At 37.3% G+C, this 18,095-nt stretch overlaps 1 protein-coding gene across 1 annotated transcript; it reads right to left on the reverse strand.

The window, feature by feature from the left end:
• Nucleotides 1-10,121: 10,121 nt before the first annotated feature.
• Nucleotides 10,122-16,606, reverse strand: trhrb (thyrotropin-releasing hormone receptor b). The gene is made up of 2 exons (XM_017454081.3): nucleotides 15,368-16,606; nucleotides 10,122-12,944 (listed from the first exon to the last, which is right to left on the reverse strand). Exons 1-2 carry the CDS (start codon nucleotides 16,115-16,117, stop codon nucleotides 12,564-12,566), a joined length of 1,131 nt encoding a protein of 376 aa, XP_017309570.1. The 5' UTR covers nucleotides 16,118-16,606; the 3' UTR covers nucleotides 10,122-12,563.
• Between the last annotated feature and the right edge of the window lie 1,489 nt (nucleotides 16,607-18,095).

An 18,095-nucleotide genomic window follows, 5' to 3' on the forward strand; every position in this document is an offset into this window, starting at 1 on the left:
CTTGCCATTTCTATTAGCACTCTGGGCACCCATAAGAGTTTCACATGTTCCAAGTGTTGAATTGCTCATCTGGTGTAATGACACTGAACACCTGAGGTTACGCTGTGCACGTCTTGGTGACACTTTAAAATGGCACACCAGATGACTTGAAGACTGAGTGGTAGGCATGAATAAGTCATGGTAAGATGTTCACACTGAATTGCTCTCATTATGCAAACAAGAGCGTGCTGTTTGACTCAGCTGAAATCAGAGGAACCTTTGCTATATGGGTGTTACATTTGTCACACTGTGATGGTGGGATATTTAACAGTTCCCTAGCATCACCCTACAGTCAGCTCTAGCTCCATAACAGACTCTACTACACCTGATAGAACAACATCCATCCATCCATCCATTAAATGATGTGTGTTTTGTTTAGGTAAGAACACAAATTGTCCAAAATATATACAATTTGTATTAGTTTATTCATTCCAAATTTCAAATATCAAACTAAGAGCACTAAAAAAATGTGATCATGTATTATGATTTTGGATTCTTTATTTAAACTTTCCTTGCACACTATTTAATACATTTTATTTAGTACACCCACTCACCTAAAAATTCCAGAGCTTCTTACTATTTGTTTGCCAATTGTTGATGTGCTGATCATGGTTTAGAGTCTTTCTGTCGCCTCTTTCCTGTCAACACAATGCATGCAGTTAATTCTCAATCCTGCTGTTTTAATTGAACTTTCTTGTGATATTAATAATTATCGACATCAAAAGAATGAACCCATTTTACATTATTGTGATTAGTGGTGATCTAGCAGATGTCACGCAACATTTCTGCCACAGTGGCATTGAATTCTTGACTCTGATTGGTCAGAAAGTGCTGATTAATTTACTACAATAGTGGCTCTGACAAAAGTCTAGGCTGCACACTAAATTACAGGGATGTATTGATGCCTTTGGCATATTTACTGCGTTGGTGAATCACTTTTTTTAGTCTACCTATATATAGTGAGAGAAGATATCATACCTATCATGCCATAAGCTAGAATAAATCAGCAGCACTACTTTAGTAAAGCCATCAAGTGCAAATAGCGTTCCAGTCAGAAATGGGCATTTACCTAGAGCTTTCTCTGAGATGGAAGAGGCTCAAGTAGCAAAGTACATTCAACAGCTCCCCATAACCCTGTGTAAGATAAGTGGTATAGACATTGGATGGATGTAATAATTGGCAAATTGTGTGGTATAAGAGGAATAAAACACTTAGGATGTAATTACAGGAACAATTATCAAATTATCATTTCACTATAAAAGAATAACCTGAACTTCTATTGCTTAGATGGAGAACAGAACCCTGAGTGATTATGCCAGAAACGTGTTACGTTTTTAATACAATCCATAACACTAATTGCATTTTTAAGTACAGTGCATCTGGTGTTGAAGAAGTGATGCTGCTTGTTGATCCTTTGCACTGACACAAGGACTTTGGAAATCTAATTTCTTATCCACAGATGAAAAGGATAATGACTGTATCTTATGCCCTGCATTTTGCTGTGAAAGACTTATTTTGTTTACAGGAGATTTAATCACTGATTGCAGTAGTTAAATTGAATTAGTCTATTAACAGTTCAGTAGACAACCCCAATTTAATTCTTTTTACCAGCCCTTGGTTTTAACAGCTGCACCATGATTACTGAATAACTAAGAAAGTTATTTTTGCATTAGTTTATCTGCAGATCTGTATGTCAGGAGCAACTTAGGGTTCATGTGGGCTGGGAATCGAACTGCCCGCCAACCCTATGATTAGTAGACAACCCGCTCTACCACCTGAGCCACAGCTACCCTATTTTTATTTATTTTGTTACTGGCTCCCCAACCCTAGACGGATAGTTACGTAAAAACACTATTGTCTGAAACCATTTCTGGCTAATCTAGAGCAGACACTATTAAGTCTAACCTACTTTGAGACATGAGATGTACACTATTTCAGCCAAACACATATTACTCATTACAGAGTCTATGACACTGGAGGAGCCTTGATGGAGATTATCTTTTTAAATGCATGAATGTGCATGTAAGTCTCGCCCGGGTTTGGAGAGTTCAGTTGATTGTGATCTTTGGGCTGGTTTGTATGCATAGAAATTGTCATTAACATCTTGTTGGCATTTTAATGTGTTTCACTGTAATATTTGTCTAGTGGGGTTAATTACATTCAAGAGTACATCTATGTGACCTATATTAACATGACCAAATGTGCCATTTTTATCTTATCGAATAAAATGTTAAGTCCTTTTTCTCCCCTGTTGTCTCTCACAGTGATTGTGCTCATCAGAATGCATACAGAAAATATCAAATTGGTTTAAAGGCTCTACAGATTTTGCTTGTGAAATAAATGGTGCAAATTTGCTATGGTGAACCATTGTGTATGATGAATTGAGTATATCATCAGTATCATATTGTTATGATTTGCCCTCTTTTCATTCATTATCATGTTCAGTTTCTTTCTAATTTGGAAAAGAAGCCTCCCATATGCACTGAAAAATAATTAGTAAAACTAACTTTTTAGTTACATATTTTTAGCATGAACTAATTTAATACAGAACTTAAAGCTCATGTAATTCTCATTTCCTTTTTTTGTGTTAAAGATCACAAATTAGTTTTTGACACACACTATATATCCACAAGTATGTGGACAGCTGTCAGACATCCCATTCCAAAACCATGATCTTTAACATGGAGTTAGCTCTGCCTTTGCAGCTGTAACAGCTCCCTTTTTTTTTTTTTTTATAAGGCCTTCTACAAGATGTTGGAGTGTGTCTGAGGGAAATGGTGCTCATTCAGTTAAAAGAGCATTTGTGAGGTCAGGCACTGATGTTGGATGTGAAAGCCTGACTTGCAATTGACGTTCCAGTTCATCACAATGGGGCTAAGGTCAAGGTTATGTGCAGGCCACTGGAGTTTGTTCATACCAAACTCGTTAATCCATGTCCTTATAGACCTTGTTTTGTGATACTGGAAGCGAAACAGGCCTACCCCAAAACTGTCTAAAATGTCTTGGTATGCTGTAGCATAAACACTGCCCTAGCCTGGAACTAAGAGGCTGAACCCAAGCCCTAAAAAACAGCTATTATCCCTCCTCCACCAAACTTTACCAGTAGGTAAACTTTACTTTTACAGTAGGTAGCGTCCGCTTGTTATCAAACCTAGATTAGACTACCAGAGAGTGAAGCTTGATTTGTCAGGAAATTTCAGGAACTGACTTGTGGCAAAGGTGGCATCCTATGACAGTGCCACATTTACAGTCACTGAGCTCTTCAGTACTACCCATTCTACTGCCAATGGTTGTTATGGAGATTGCATGGCTATGTGTTTAATTGTATGCACCTGTAAGCAATGGGTGTGCCTGAAACTCCTTAACAAAATAATTAGTTGAGATGTCCACATACTTTTATCCACAAAACATGTGTTTAAACCAGCAACACACTAGTCAAGCCTTTATGTGCAAATAGTGTTCCAAACAGAGATGGACATTTACCAAAAGCTTTCTCTGAGATAGAAGAGGCTAAAATTGCATTCAATATTAAAGTGCATTCAACAGCTGTTACCCTCTTTAGATTCACCATCCTTTTAAAAACTCCAGAAATATCTTGAAGGCCAGTGAGCATGTTCCTTGATAATGTCCTTCATATGGCAATTTAAAAAACATTTTTATGGGCTGTTGCTTATTGATACATCTATGCTGTTCAGTATTTAAATATCTATAATGAGCAATTAGTGTAATTAAGGAATGCCATCCATATCTAAGCTCCATCAAACTGCATTGTGTAAATCAATAGACATAAATAGCCAAAAATAGAGCTAATTTTTTTTGCATAGCAATAAATGGGTAATTAGCTCTTTTTCCGTTATATTGAAATCCAGATGGTAGTCCATAACTTCTAATATGGTCATTTATGATCAGACTTGCAGTCACCAAATTGCATTTTTAGATGTTCTCCCTTATGCCCACCCATTAGCTAGTTTTCTTTTATTGAAATGACCAGTCTGGGAGGTTGGACTGAAAACTCCTACAGCCACAGAGAACTCTGTTTCCCAGAACACACAGTAGCTTACGAGTGGCCTTCCCAACAATGGACTCTGTCACGTTCACATTCACCTGATTACTAATCACTCACACCTAAGAACAATCACACCTCACAGTATTTAGGGAACTACTGTTCACATTCTTATTGTGAAGTAACATGCAGTGTGTTTGTACTTGACTTACCAAGCTGTTGATTGTTTATTGCTATTCTTTTTATGATCTTTGCTCACTCCGTGGTTTTGGTTTTGGTTTTGCCCTGACTGTTTGGTTTGCACATTGCATGAACTGTCCTGTTTTTGGATTACGACCTTGCCTACCAATTTAGATTTGTTTGCATGTGTATCTTTAACATACTCTCTCTGCATTTGCATCTGTACCTGCTTACCTGTTGTGATGCATACCGTAGTTGCCTGGTGAACATGTAGATTTAACAACAACAAAAATCCCCATCCTCTTTACAGATTTCTTATGAAAAAAAAAAAGTTTTTAGTTGATATTGAGTCTGTGTTTAAACATAATGCACTTCATGCTACTGAATTCTGTCACCTGCAGCACTGTACACATTGGCTGAATTGTGATATGGCTCACAGTCAAGGTCATACCTACAACTATAAAGACACAGAGGTCTGGACCTTGGTAGTTTTGGAAGTTTTTGTGTTTTTGCCTCTCACACAGCATCAATTTGTCAAATTCAACATGAAAACAGCGACCCCCTGATAACATGGTGGCATAATGTAGTCTTCTGAGTGTAAAAACATGAATGAACATGAGCTCTCAAACACAAAAAAAGAGATAAATATGTGAATCAAAATATTTAACTCTGTAAAATTAAAGAATGGAAGTATAACGTAACAGGAATGCCATTGTGGTATATTGTTAATGATAACTGCAGCGCAATTTTGATCCTGGTTACGGCTCTGATTTTTTAGTAGGATTAATTATTACAGATGACAGATGATCTTTTCAAAATAAGTTCAGTGTAAAGCTGTAATATAACAGTTCTGCTTATTACACACAAATATAGTGTATAGAAAGAAAAAAAAACATGCTAGTCAAATTTAAATAATATTATTTAAATGCAATGCAAATCCCACTTTTTAGCCTTGTTAGTTAGGTTTCCGGCAGCCAAAACATGACACTGGGCAGCACATTGGAGTTTTTATTTGTCTGGTGGGCTAGCTAATAAATTTGTAACAGGTCCAAGCTTACACATGCGACCTCTGAGACTAGTGAAGCCATTGCATCTTTTCAAATGGCTTCTCATGCAAGCTGATCAGAGCTCTTGGAACAAAACGCTAACTACCCTCTTCCATTTGAGCTCACAGATGCCTGTGATGGGCTAATGTTACTCTGATTGTTAGAGAATATTGTCATATTTCCCCACACAGTGATCAGGGGCAATTATGCTGTCTGGGGCATGTGGAATGGCAGATTTGAATTTGCAATTTCATGACAATAGGCTTTACTGTTGTGCAACTCAAAATTCCCATTTCTGTCTTTTCTACAAAAAATAATGAGCCTCTCTACATAAAAAAGGTGATGGCTTCACTTGTGTTAATGGAAGTACATGTTAGCCATGAACCTCCAGGATCCATAGCTAATGGATGAGGAACCTGACAGAAATTTGGAAGAAAAATTGCATATTAATTAAACTTACACAAACAAATCTGATCAGTGTCATTATTCTATCTGATGTTTTAGCTGTCTCTTTATCCTGCTTTGGACTTTAATAATAATATTAATATTATAATACTATAATATTATATAATATATAATATTATAAAACTTTTATAATATTTCAGCTATTCTCTGCCAGCAGTCGCTTGACTTCACACATATTCTTCTGAGAGATAATTATTCACAAACGCTAAAAATGATCTACTGTTGTGCTAATAATTAATGTACACTTGCTTTTGCTGTCCTTTAGCCCTCTGATTGTAATACATGATACCCTCCTGTTATCACTCGTTCATTAGGCTGCATTGCTTTTCTTCCAAACTAAATAGACTGGAAAATTAATGATCCTCTCTGGTGATTATTCAACCCCTCTTAGCCCTAATTATCTTCTGTTTATCACTTTATTACTCTCTCACTGATATCATTAGTCAGTGCACATGCAGTCTCTTCTTTTGTATTCCAGAAAGCTCAGTCTACTACAGCGTGAAAGCAAAGTACTAACACTGAATAATGTGCTATGCTTGTTTATAGCCCTGAGCCCAGATGGCCAAGTCACTTTGTTCTGAACATGGTGGTGTCTGAATGTTCTTTATCAGCTTTTGGATGCCAAAAACGTATGCTTTACAGATAGCAGTGAATGTAGCTGTTCTGAGCTTCTTTATTCAACCCATTTCCTTTTTTATGTTATTTGTGATTATTTTTTTAAATCTGTCGATGTCCTGGTATCTGTTTAGTTTTCCTATCTTGTAATGAAATGCATGATCATTATAGCAACTTAACTGAATCACCGTTGGTTTATGAGACATGCCAGCAAATGGAGCTGAGCTCTGGTAATGGTAATGAAATTATATGGTAATGAAATCATAAAATTATAATTAGTAATTATAGCATAGCATAGCATGATGCTGCTAATAATAATGACAAAGTTTGCACTGTTTTATTAAGAAATGCCTTTACGCCTTTATTTCAGATTAGTATTCCTTCAGTCTGCTTTGTATAACCTACACACTGCCAAAGTTTTTTTTTTTTTTTTTTTTTTAATATTTATCAGTTCACTTTTACCTTCTTCTAATTTCACTCAAACCAGTTTCTTGAAAAATGTTTATACAGGTTTTTTTTTTTTTTTTTTTTTTTTTTTTTTAAGAAATGTTACATCATTTAGTAACTTAAAGCAAAATGTGTTCATGTTGGGGCATGGTGGCTTAGTGGTTAGCATATTTGCCTTGCACCTCCAGAATTGTGGGTTTTTTGCCCCATCTCTGCCCATGTGTGTGGCATTTGCATGTTCTCCTTGTGCTTTGGGGGTTTCCTCCCCCAGTCCAAAGACATGTTGTAAGCTGATTGGTATTTCCAAATTGTCCGTAGTGTGTCAATGGCTGTGTGAATGTGTGTGTGATTATGCCCTGTGATGGATTGGCACCCCATCTATGGTGTCCCCTGCCTTGTGCCCTGAGTCCCCTGGCACAGTGCAGAATAAGTGGTATGGAAAATGAATGTATGGATGTGATCATGTTGCACAAGGAATGATGAGAACCTAAGGACAACTCCGTATAATAAAACTTTCTTTTACCCATTAAACTTCTTTTCTATTTCAGATTTACATTCCACACTCTCATAATGCCATACATTAATTTTACTGTAGTTACTAAATAATTAATTGAGGAATCAAACATGACAGTGTGCGCTATTACAGGAACATATGTCTCCATTACACGTAATGTCTCCATAACGATAACTGTATATCAGGTGTATCAACAATTATGAGCATTTTAAAAATCTGTTTATGTCATACCTGTGTTGTTATCATAGAAACGATAATGTATTATAATGAGCACATTAATATAAACATGTGATTTGCATTGTGCTGTTATAGAAACTTAATATAATATTTAGCAGTTACTGAGAACTGCAAAAAATAATAACTGAATAATAAACTTTCGCTAAATTCCAGATCAGATATGCAATGTAAGATTCTATCCAGTAAATAACAGAACTATAATATCATTTTTCAAATGACCAAACTCAAATTGAAGTGATTTTGTCATATTTTCGGATGAATAAAATACTAAAAAGGTGCTCAGTGGTTCTGAATTTTAAACAGATGATCTTAATCTTAAACAAGCCCAACTGCAATATATTCTTTCACGCTGAAAGAAATTAGTATTTGTGCCTTTGCAGTTTTAAATGCAGATGTGTCTTCTGATTTCCATTTTTTCTGTCTAGTGTCTAGACATGAAATTCAAACTACATATACATTGATCAGCCATAACATTAAAACCACCTGCCTAATATTGTGTAGGCCCCCCTTGTGTTGCCAAAACGGCTCGGACCCATCGAAGCATGGACTGCACAAGATCTCTGAAGGTGTGTTGTGGTATCTGGCACCAAGATAGCAGCAGTTCCACAAACCACTCCTGAACAATTTTTGCAGTGTGTCAGGACACATTATCCTTCTGAAAGAGGCCACTGCCATTAGGGAATACTGTTGCCATGAAGGGGTGCACTTGATCTGCAACAATGTTTGGGTAGGTGGTACGTGTCAAAGTAACATCCACATGAATGCCATGACCCAAGGTTTCCCAGCAGAACATTGCCCAGAGCATCACACTGCCTCTACTGGCTTATTTCCATAGTGCATCCTGGTACCATCTCTTCCGTGGGTACTCTGTCTGTTCTGTGGCTATGCAGCCCCATACGCAGCAAGCTGTAATGCAGCGTGTTTTAGTATTTTGTGCTACTGAAGCTCGTCTGTGGGATAGGATCAGATGGGATAGCCTTCGTTCACTGGTTGTTCTTCCTTGGACTACTTTTGGTAGGTACTAAACACTGCATCTAGCCATCACAATTTGGCCCTTGTCAAAGTCACTCAGATCCTTCCTCTTGCCCATTTTCCTGCTTCCAACAGTTTTAACGTTATGGCTGATCGGTATACATTGCACATAGGTTTAGTTTTACTGTATTCTTTCAGAGACATTTATTGTCATGACTGCGGAATCATTAGTCATTGTCATTATAATTTCTGTGTAGTCATATAATGTTCATTGGAATGCTAAACACTTCCTATAAATCATGTGTGAAATGATTATATGCCCATTATCCTGGTGCACAATCAGATTTCCAGCCCACTGTGACCTACTGTATCAGTCAGGCAAAGATTTAATATGAGTCAAAGATTGCTCTGAGAGAAGAGTAACTAGAAAGGTCCTTTTTAAACAGAAGAAGAAAGGAGATAATAAAGGTGTATAATAAGAGCACGGAGAAGGTCATAGTGACAGTGTGAGCTGATTTCACCCGAGTCCTTAAGATTATCTGAAGAACAGTGAGATGTCCTGGATTCAGAAGCGTCATATGGGCGCCACTTTATCTTATTAGTATAATCGAACCTCTGCACTTTAGCCTGTATGTGTTAAGTCTCATTCTTTGTCATGAATATTTCTAACCGAAATGTTCCACTCTTAATTTACTGTATGTTGCTTTTTGTATTCAGATATTTTAAGAGTTTACACACACTGGCCACTTTATTAGGAACATTACTACAATTTTCCAATTAGCCAATCATGCAAATACAGTACAAGATCTTGAGTTAATATTCACACCAAACATCACAATAGGGAAAAATCATAGTGCTTTCAGTCACTGTGACACTGACATGGTTGTTGGTGTCAGCTGGGCTGGTTTGAATATTTCTGAAAATGCTAATCTCCTAGGATTTTCACAACCAGCAATCTCTAGAATTTACACAAATAAACATCCGGTGAGTGCAGTTTTGTGGAGGAAAGGCCTTGTTGATGAGAGAAGTCAGAGGAGAATGCCCAGACTGGTTCTAGCTGACAGGAATGCTACTGTAACTTTAATAATCACTCTTTACAACCATGGTGAGTAGAAAAGCATCTCGGAATGCACATGCCAAACCTTGAGGCAGAAGACCACATCGGGTTCCAGTCCTGTCAGCCAAGAACCGGAATTTGAATCTATAGTGATGCACATGTTCAGCAAAACTGGAAATTTAAAGATTGAAAAAAGACCATGTTTGATATTTCTGGGTAAACTCTGGGTAGAGTTTAGTTTCCGAAATACTCAACCAGCCTGTCTGTCCCCAACATCCATGTCATGGTCAAAGTCACTGAGATCACATTTTTTCCCCATTCTGATATGTGATATAAGCATTAACTGAAGCTCTTGGCCTGTATCTGCATGATTTTATGTGTTGTACTGCTGCCACATGATTACCTGAGCTTAATCTTTATCATTAAAAGACCACTTCATGTTTTCATTTTGAATCGCACAAACATTTAGCTTTATTCCCAAGTTTTATTCCATGTCATTTAAAAGTCTCATGTATTTGTTTTTTTTGTGGTTTTTTTGGGGTGGGGGGGGGGGGGGGGGGGGGGATTCAGGATGTTTGTAGTGCAACCACATTACACAAATTACAGAAACACCTGCACAATGTCCACGTTGTCATTTCATATTAACACTAATTACATTCCTTCAATGACCCAATAATTTAACACATTTTACAAAGCTCAGTAAAAGCAACATGCACTATAGACGTCAGCATTTTTCTTGAGCAGCAAATGGCAAAATCACTTACAAACACAAAACATTTATAAACACACAAATGTTAGTTCAAAGGAAAAGAAAAGAAAATTTTTTTCTACAAATGTTACACAGTGGTTCCATGTTCGTAAATTTGCTTCTTAATCATAGTGACTAATGTTTGGGTGTCATTTACATTTCTGCCTTTTGGTAAAGTCTTCTGAAGCTCTTAACCGATGCTTAACATAACTCATTATATGTCTATTATTAATCAGGGCATGTTGATGCATAGCTGCAAACACTGTACTGCAGACTTCATACAAACACATATTTCAAACAACAAGACAGCGCCACTATGAACAGTAACTCCATTGCTCCATTACTGTCATTAAGAATAAAGCACGACTGCACTGAATAGGAGCGTACATAAAAGCAGATGATGGAAATACAATTTATTGGAAATTTTTATACACTCTCAGATAGGGATGTAACTGAATACATTATTTGAATTGTACATAAATACAAATAAATACAAATAGGAAATGCTCTATCATTCTTTTTTTTTTTTTTGAAAGCTTGTCAGAAGAGTACACAGGGCATCTGATTGAGACTACAGTTGTGCATCAGAACTGGAATCCTGCAGAATGCAACAAAAAAGTTGCACAAGTAGGTAGTTTTTACTTTCATGCAGCCTCAAGCGAGTTGTCCGATACGAGGCTCAAATAAAGACCACATTCATTAACATGAAGAAGAAGAAAAAAGTAAATGTGTTCCAAAGTATCACGGGCAGGTACAAAAAATAAAATCTGCGTGACTGGGATTAAAAACTGTCCAGTGCGCATCTTCAGTTGAGGCCAATTATAAACGCTAGTGATGAGGTGAGGAGATTTCTCCAGTTTTCCAGTTCCTTCCAGAAGATCGTTCTAGTGTTTACAGTGTTTCAGGAGGCATAGTGATAGGTTTCATATTTCATAAAAATAAAAAAATAAACAAACAAAAATAAATGAAATAAAAAAACCCCACAGGTTTAGGTCCAGTATTTGTTTCAATCAAAATACTGATAAAATATTTGGAACAATAAACAGATACATATACAGACAGCAGCCTTGTGTTACACACCTACTCTCAGGAAAACGGGTACTGAACTGTACCCGTCACTGGGGTGGTATACTCCTGTTACCTGGATCAGTGTATGTAGTATAGTTTTAAAAGTTACACAATATCCAGTTTTCCATGTGAAATATACAAATATAAAGGTACTAAATATGTATCCTTGAGAGTACCACCCCAGTGACAAGGAAAGGTACAGTTTAGTATTATTGTTTTCTGAGACTGTATCTTATTCAGAAAGGGAGATGAAAACTCATCCTGATGTCAATCGGTGCGTTTCAGTGGTTTTGGAAAACGTTTTGATTCTCCTTAGACAGCTTTTAATAAATCAGGTCTGCCTTTTCTGATGTAAACTCTTACTCACAAATACGAACCATAAAATGTGTCCTGCCACCCCACATCATATTAATGTCAACATTTTGCAAAAAAACAAAAAAAAAACAAATGCAGTTTCACTCAAATTTTTGACATTAAAGTGTTGTGGTTATGGTTCAGGAATTAAGTAAACATTTATGGACTGTACATATACATGTGACATTATCCGAATATACACTCACAGTCCACTTTATTAGGAACATCTATACACCTGCACACTCATGAAATCATCAAATCAGCCAATCATGTGGCACAGTGCAATGCATAAATTCATGCAGATACAGGTCAAGATCTTCAGTTAATTTTCACATCAAACATCAGAATCAGGAGAAGATGTGATTTCGGTGACTTTGACCTAGCCCAGACGTGTCAGTTTAAATATTTCAGAGATTGCTGATCTCCTGGTATTTTCATACACAGCATTCTATAGTGTTTACACAGAATGGTGCAAAAGGCATCCACTGACCGGTGTTTTTGTGAGTGGAAATGCCTTGTTGAGGAGAGAGATCAGAGAAGACTAGCCATACTTGTTTGACCTCACAGGTATGCTACGGTAACTCAAATAACAACTCTTTACAACTGTGATGAGCAGAAAAGCATCTCAGAATGCACAACATGTTGAACCTTGAGGTGGATGGACAGAACAGCAAAAGAACTGCATGAATGAGCAGGTGTACAGGTGGATAATGAGTGTATTATACATATTTTATATGTAAATATTTGATTCTATTGTTTGTAAATATTCCCTGATTAAATATCACTCAGCCAGCTACAGTATTTCAGTCATGAAACTTCTAGTTTGGTGCCAGTTCATCTCTTAGATCATTTGGCTCTTCTGTGAGATCATCCAACTCTGTTGAAAAATGCTCTGTGTTCTCGATCATGGATGTTTCTTTAGCAGTACTTAAGGTCAGGGCCACACTGTAGGCTGTCTGCTTTGCCTGTGCAGACCTGCATCTGCAAAGCCTCTTAAATGCAGTGCGGAACTTCTGGGACATGGCATTGTAGATAACAGGATTGATGGCGCTGTTCAGATACACACAAGTGCGACAGAAAAGCAGGAACCAGGTGTCCAAGTAAGCCTCCTGGCAGAAAGAGTTGACTACCACCAAGGTGCGGTAAGGCATCCAGAGCACTGCGAAGAGAACCACGACCACTGCCAACATCTTTATCACCTGACACAGGGGGAAACAACATGACTGTCTTATAGCATGCAAATGAGACAGACTACTGGCTACACATATGAAAATGTTTGAGTTCCTCAATGTTTTTGGAGAGTTATAGGCTCTTTGCTTCCTTAAGGGGTTCTACTTGGAACCCTCTCTGATAGGAAAACACTGTTATAAGATTCTACATCTGTTCTCCCAGAGACACAAACCGTAGATTTAACCTTTAAAAAAAATATACACTGTAAAACCGGATAAGTTCATTTAACTTAAAAAAATTTGAGGAGACTAATTACCTCAAAACTTTTAAGTTGATAAATCAATTTCTTTAAGCCAAATACACTTAAATATAACAAGTTTGAGTTAAATTTATGTTTTACAGTGTGTGTGTGTGTGTGTGTGTGTGTGTGTGTGTGTGTGTATATATATATATATATATATATATATATATATATATATATATATATATATATATATATATATATATATATATATAAGAGTGCATAGCCTATGGGTCAGTACCAAAGAAACTTTATGGGTTCTGGATGTACCCTTCCTTTAAAAAGAAAAAAAAAATGTAATGAATTATTCATATATTAACAATGTGATTTTTGTGCCAGAAATCTAATAAAATTAATGTAAATGCTGTTCTATAGTATGTACTACAGTTGTTTTTCTTAAACATTAAAAAAAAAAAAATTACAACAATTAAAAAACATAGTAAAGTAGGCTCATCAGTGTTTAATCTACAGTGTCATCTTACATGAACACTGTATGTGATAATAAATTATAATCACAGACGTTAACCATTTCATGCACACGCATCATGAGGAATGAGACCATTACTCCAATATAACATACAGTACATGGTTATTCTGATTTATTTTTGTTGATCCGTGGGTATTACCCCTCATTGTTACATTAGAATAAAGAACACTGTTTTTATTTTTAATTTCCCAAATCAGTGTTTAATTATTCTGTTCTTGGGGACCCACAGCTGTGGGGTCTTTCAGTTTTTTAACACACCTGAAACTCACCAACAGCATTTACATCAACACTGGCTTAGAGAAGAAAAAGTTTACTGACTCATATTGATTTCTCTAACCAGAGACACAGTGGGCCATCACCAACACATTACAAAAATCTATTTATTTGTTTGTTTGTTCGTTTGGTCATTCATTGATTCATTCATTCTTTCATTCATTCAGTCTGATACACACTTAGATAAAATAACCAAAAATTTTTTAGAAGCTTAAATAAAGTTTTCTATAATTTGTTCTATATTAAAGAAGAATCTGTGTCTCTTATAGACCTAAAAGTGCTATAAACCCAACTGGTTTGAATGATATAGATTTTTATAGTTTATATAAATGCTGCATTTCCCCCCACCATATTTATGCATTCAATGCATCCTCATAGCCTAGTAACGTAAATAATTACAAAATAATTCTCAATTTTATATTATTATATATTTTAAAATTTTATATACCTAAATTCTTTTCTAAATATGAGCTAAATATGAGCATGTCTTCCTTTACAGTTTAGTATTGTAGGTGATAATTCAACTATGTAAAGTTTAACTCAACTATTAACTCTACTAACTATACTATAATATTTAACTTTATACCAGTTGTGCCAAACCTGTAAGAGCTCATTCCTCACTGTGAAGTCATTTAGTCTCTGCACCAGTTATATGGATTATTAGCTGGCTACTAAAACAAAGTAAGCTCTTAGAGAAACAAGGGTTCTTTGGAAAGTTAAGGGTTCTTAGCTTGATAAAAGTATTTAAAAACTATTTAAAACTATCTCAGAAAGGGAAAACCTCTGCTGTAGGATTCTGTTTAGAAACTTCAAGGGTTCACCCCAATGAACAAACTACGGAACATTTCAGGGTTCTTAACCTAATCTTTTTTTTTTTTTTTTTTCGAAATCTCTGAAAATGTTTTGACAAATGGTTCCACTTCATGTGTTATTTATTATACAATTCTATATGTTGTATACACTTTTTCACATGTACGGCACCTGTTTTTCACATTTTTACACGTGCTTCATTTATTTTCATATGTGATTTATAGATATGATTCATTTATTTTCATGTGATGTTTACATACTGTAATTATAACCACATGTTTTTGTTTTTTTACACTCACACAGACTGTGATATAATTTTTATACGTGATTTCTCACATGATGAATTTATTTTCAAGGTTCACATGCAGGATATGTGGATTCATTTTTCAGATGTGACACAAGTCAGTGATCACGTTGTTTTAAAAATCAGTCTGAGGGCATGACAGTGTGTAAATGCAACTTCAAATGTTTTTTGTTTTTTTTCCCCCGCACGTGATCACATGTTACTCATATAATGCCATGTGAAAAGCTTATGATCATCATGAGGGCTGTTCTATACCTGGTGCGTGTCTGAGACTCACCTGTCTGCGCGAGGCCGCTGTGGTGCTCGAGCACTGAACAGAGTGTTTGATACCGGAACCATACTGCCCGTTCTTCACCTTCTGTTTCGGTAACATGTTCAGGAACAGAATTCTCGCGATGAGTCCGTACAGGACGATCGCGAGCGCGAGCGGCAGCACGAAAAACACGCCGAAGTCGAAGAAGTATATGGGTAAGTAAAGTTCCCGGGACACTCTGTACTCGCAGGTCACGACGGTCACGTCGTCATACACGAGCTCTTTCGTATTGCTCAGGTAAAACCACATGACGCAGTAGAGCGACGTGAAAAGCCACACGGCCAGGATGATCCTTTTGGCGCGCGCGTACGTGCACAGCGACTGCGCCTTGATCGGGTGGCAGATGGCGATGTACCTCTCCACCGTGAACGCGGTGATGGAGCACGACGACGCATTGATGCCCAAGTACTGGAAGTAGGTGATGCCGAGGCAGCCGGCGTGGCCGAACACCCACGAGCCGTACACGCTGTCCGCGATGTTCGGCAGCCCGGCGGCCGTCAGCACCGTCAGGTCCGCCACGGCTAAACTCACCAGGTAGCAGTTGGTTGGAGTGCGCATGTGCTTCGTAGTGAGCACCACCAAGATGACCATCACGTTCCCAACCATCCCCAATACGCAAATGGTGAGCACCAGAAGAGCGCTGATTACCTTGTATTCTAAACTGTAGTCCGTCCAGGGGCCCAGCGTGTGGTTGGTTGAAGTGAAGTTCTCCATTTATTTACGCAAAAAGGACATGGAACTAGGGCTATACTTGCATCGTCTTACTTGCAAACTCCTGACTCCGGCTCAGACTTATCTCAGCTGAAGCAAACTTCTTTCTCGTGTTTTATCGTGTAAAATTAATTCTAACTATAGGCTAAGATTTCGATGTTTTAGGCTTGTTGTACCGCTAATTGATTTGTTTTCTAAGTAACAAGGCCTACATAAATAAGTTGGAAAACATGATCCCAGCGAAGAGGTTCTTAGGCATGTGAGTGTTTCATCAGAGGGCGGCAGTGGAGAACTCCTCTCTCTCTCTCTCTCTCTCTCTCACACACACACACACACACACACACACAGAAACAAGCACTGTCTCCGGCGGTCAGCACTTGTGGTGCTGAATTCCGTCTCCCCATAGGCTGGATTATTCATGCGCAATACCGGCGTTGTGCGCTCTAGGACGCATTGCAATTCAAATCAACTGTTATTTTTAAGGACGTTCATTTTGATTCATTTTAGCAGCTTCCGGAGCGCTGTGAGTTCTCTTGCATCACAAAACTTATTGCAGCCAAAACCAAATTATGCGCAATCGATGAAAACAATCCTTTGGATGGGCGCAAAATAATCAATACACTTCCTGTTGAATCGAGTGCCTTCCTTCCTCAATTAGTTTTCAACGATCTCAGTTCATTGTACTGGTTAATTTGTCTTTGACCAAGACTAAAGCGTTCTTCGCATTTACTGGTCAAAAACTAGACCCGATAAATATACTGTAATAGCTTTGGCTGGTTCTTGGCTTCTTTACCTGAGTTGCTTACTAGTGTAACAACAACAACAACATACATGTGGATGTTATTTGTCACTTGGCAGACCTTTTTTATAACAAGAAGGGGACTCGTTCCTCCTCCATTACGCAAAACTGGTTGTTGTTTTGCATCCATTAAACAGCAGATTTAGCCCGCGTGCAACTATATGAAGCTTACAATTTATTAGTTAGCTGTTGTCAGAAAAAAGAAGAAGAAATACTAGCCAGTTATGATAATAGGGCAGTAAATCACAAGAAACTGAGGGGGGGGGGGGGGGGGGTACAGTAAATACACTCAGCAATTCCCATCTTCCATCCCCGAGTTGCACTAGTTTGTGCACACTTGACTATGACACCCATATATACTTTGTGAAGATCACATTCCAGATTTATTCCCCCTTTCCTGTTATAATAACCTCTACTCTTCATGAGAAGGCTTTCCATAGATTTTGGAGCACATCTCTGGGGATTTGTGTTCATACAGCCACAAGAGCATTAATGAGGTCAGGCACTGATATTGGGTGTGGAGACCTGGGGTGCAGTCAGCATCCCAATGGTGTTCAGTGGGTTTGAGGTCAGGGCTCTGTGTAGGTCACTTGAGTTCCTCCACTCAAACCTTGGCAAATTATGTCTTCATGGATCTCACTTATGCACAGGGGGATTGTCATGCTGGAAAATGTTTGGGCCTCTTATTTCAAATGATGGGAAATTGTAATGTTACAGCATACAAAGACATTTTATACAAGTGTGTGCTTCTACTTTATGGCAGCAGTTTGGAGAAAAACACATATTGATGTGATAGTTAGGTGTCAACAAACATCAAAATTCTTAATTTGCACATTCCTACTGATGTTGCAGTAGATTTCAAATAAAAGGCAAATAATAAATAAAATAGCAACAAAGTTAAATACAACAACATTAAAGGTCAGTAAGTAAGTAACTAATAGTTACTAATAATTACTAGCAAAACTCTGCCTCATGTATCCAACTCTTTGATTACTATGTGATTCCTAATTCCACTCTCCCAGAGTGGAAAAGCTCTGACACTGGAGACTCCTCCTTCCATAAACATTAAACACCTCAGAAAACTTCACCATATCAATGATTACAATGTTTTCTTTGCACTCTTTTCAATAACATATGAATGGATTAATACAATACATAAAAAGCTGTTAGTTGAATTGCAAT

Source organism: Ictalurus punctatus, chromosome 24 (genome assembly GCF_001660625.3).
Source record: "Ictalurus punctatus breed USDA103 chromosome 24, Coco_2.0, whole genome shotgun sequence".
NCBI lineage: Eukaryota > Metazoa > Chordata > Actinopteri > Siluriformes > Ictaluridae > Ictalurus > Ictalurus punctatus.

What these genes read in the sequence shown, in the direction of transcription:
- trhrb (XM_017454081.3), bottom strand. Translation starts at nt 16,117, where the DNA reads ATGGAGAACTTCACTTCAACCAACCACACGCTGGGCCCCTGGACGGAC. An exon ending in CAGCGGCCTCGCGCAGACAG is followed by an intron (nt 12,945 to 15,367) that starts GTGAGTCTCAGA and finishes CCCCTGTGTCAG; the next exon opens with GTGATAAAGATGTTGGCAGT.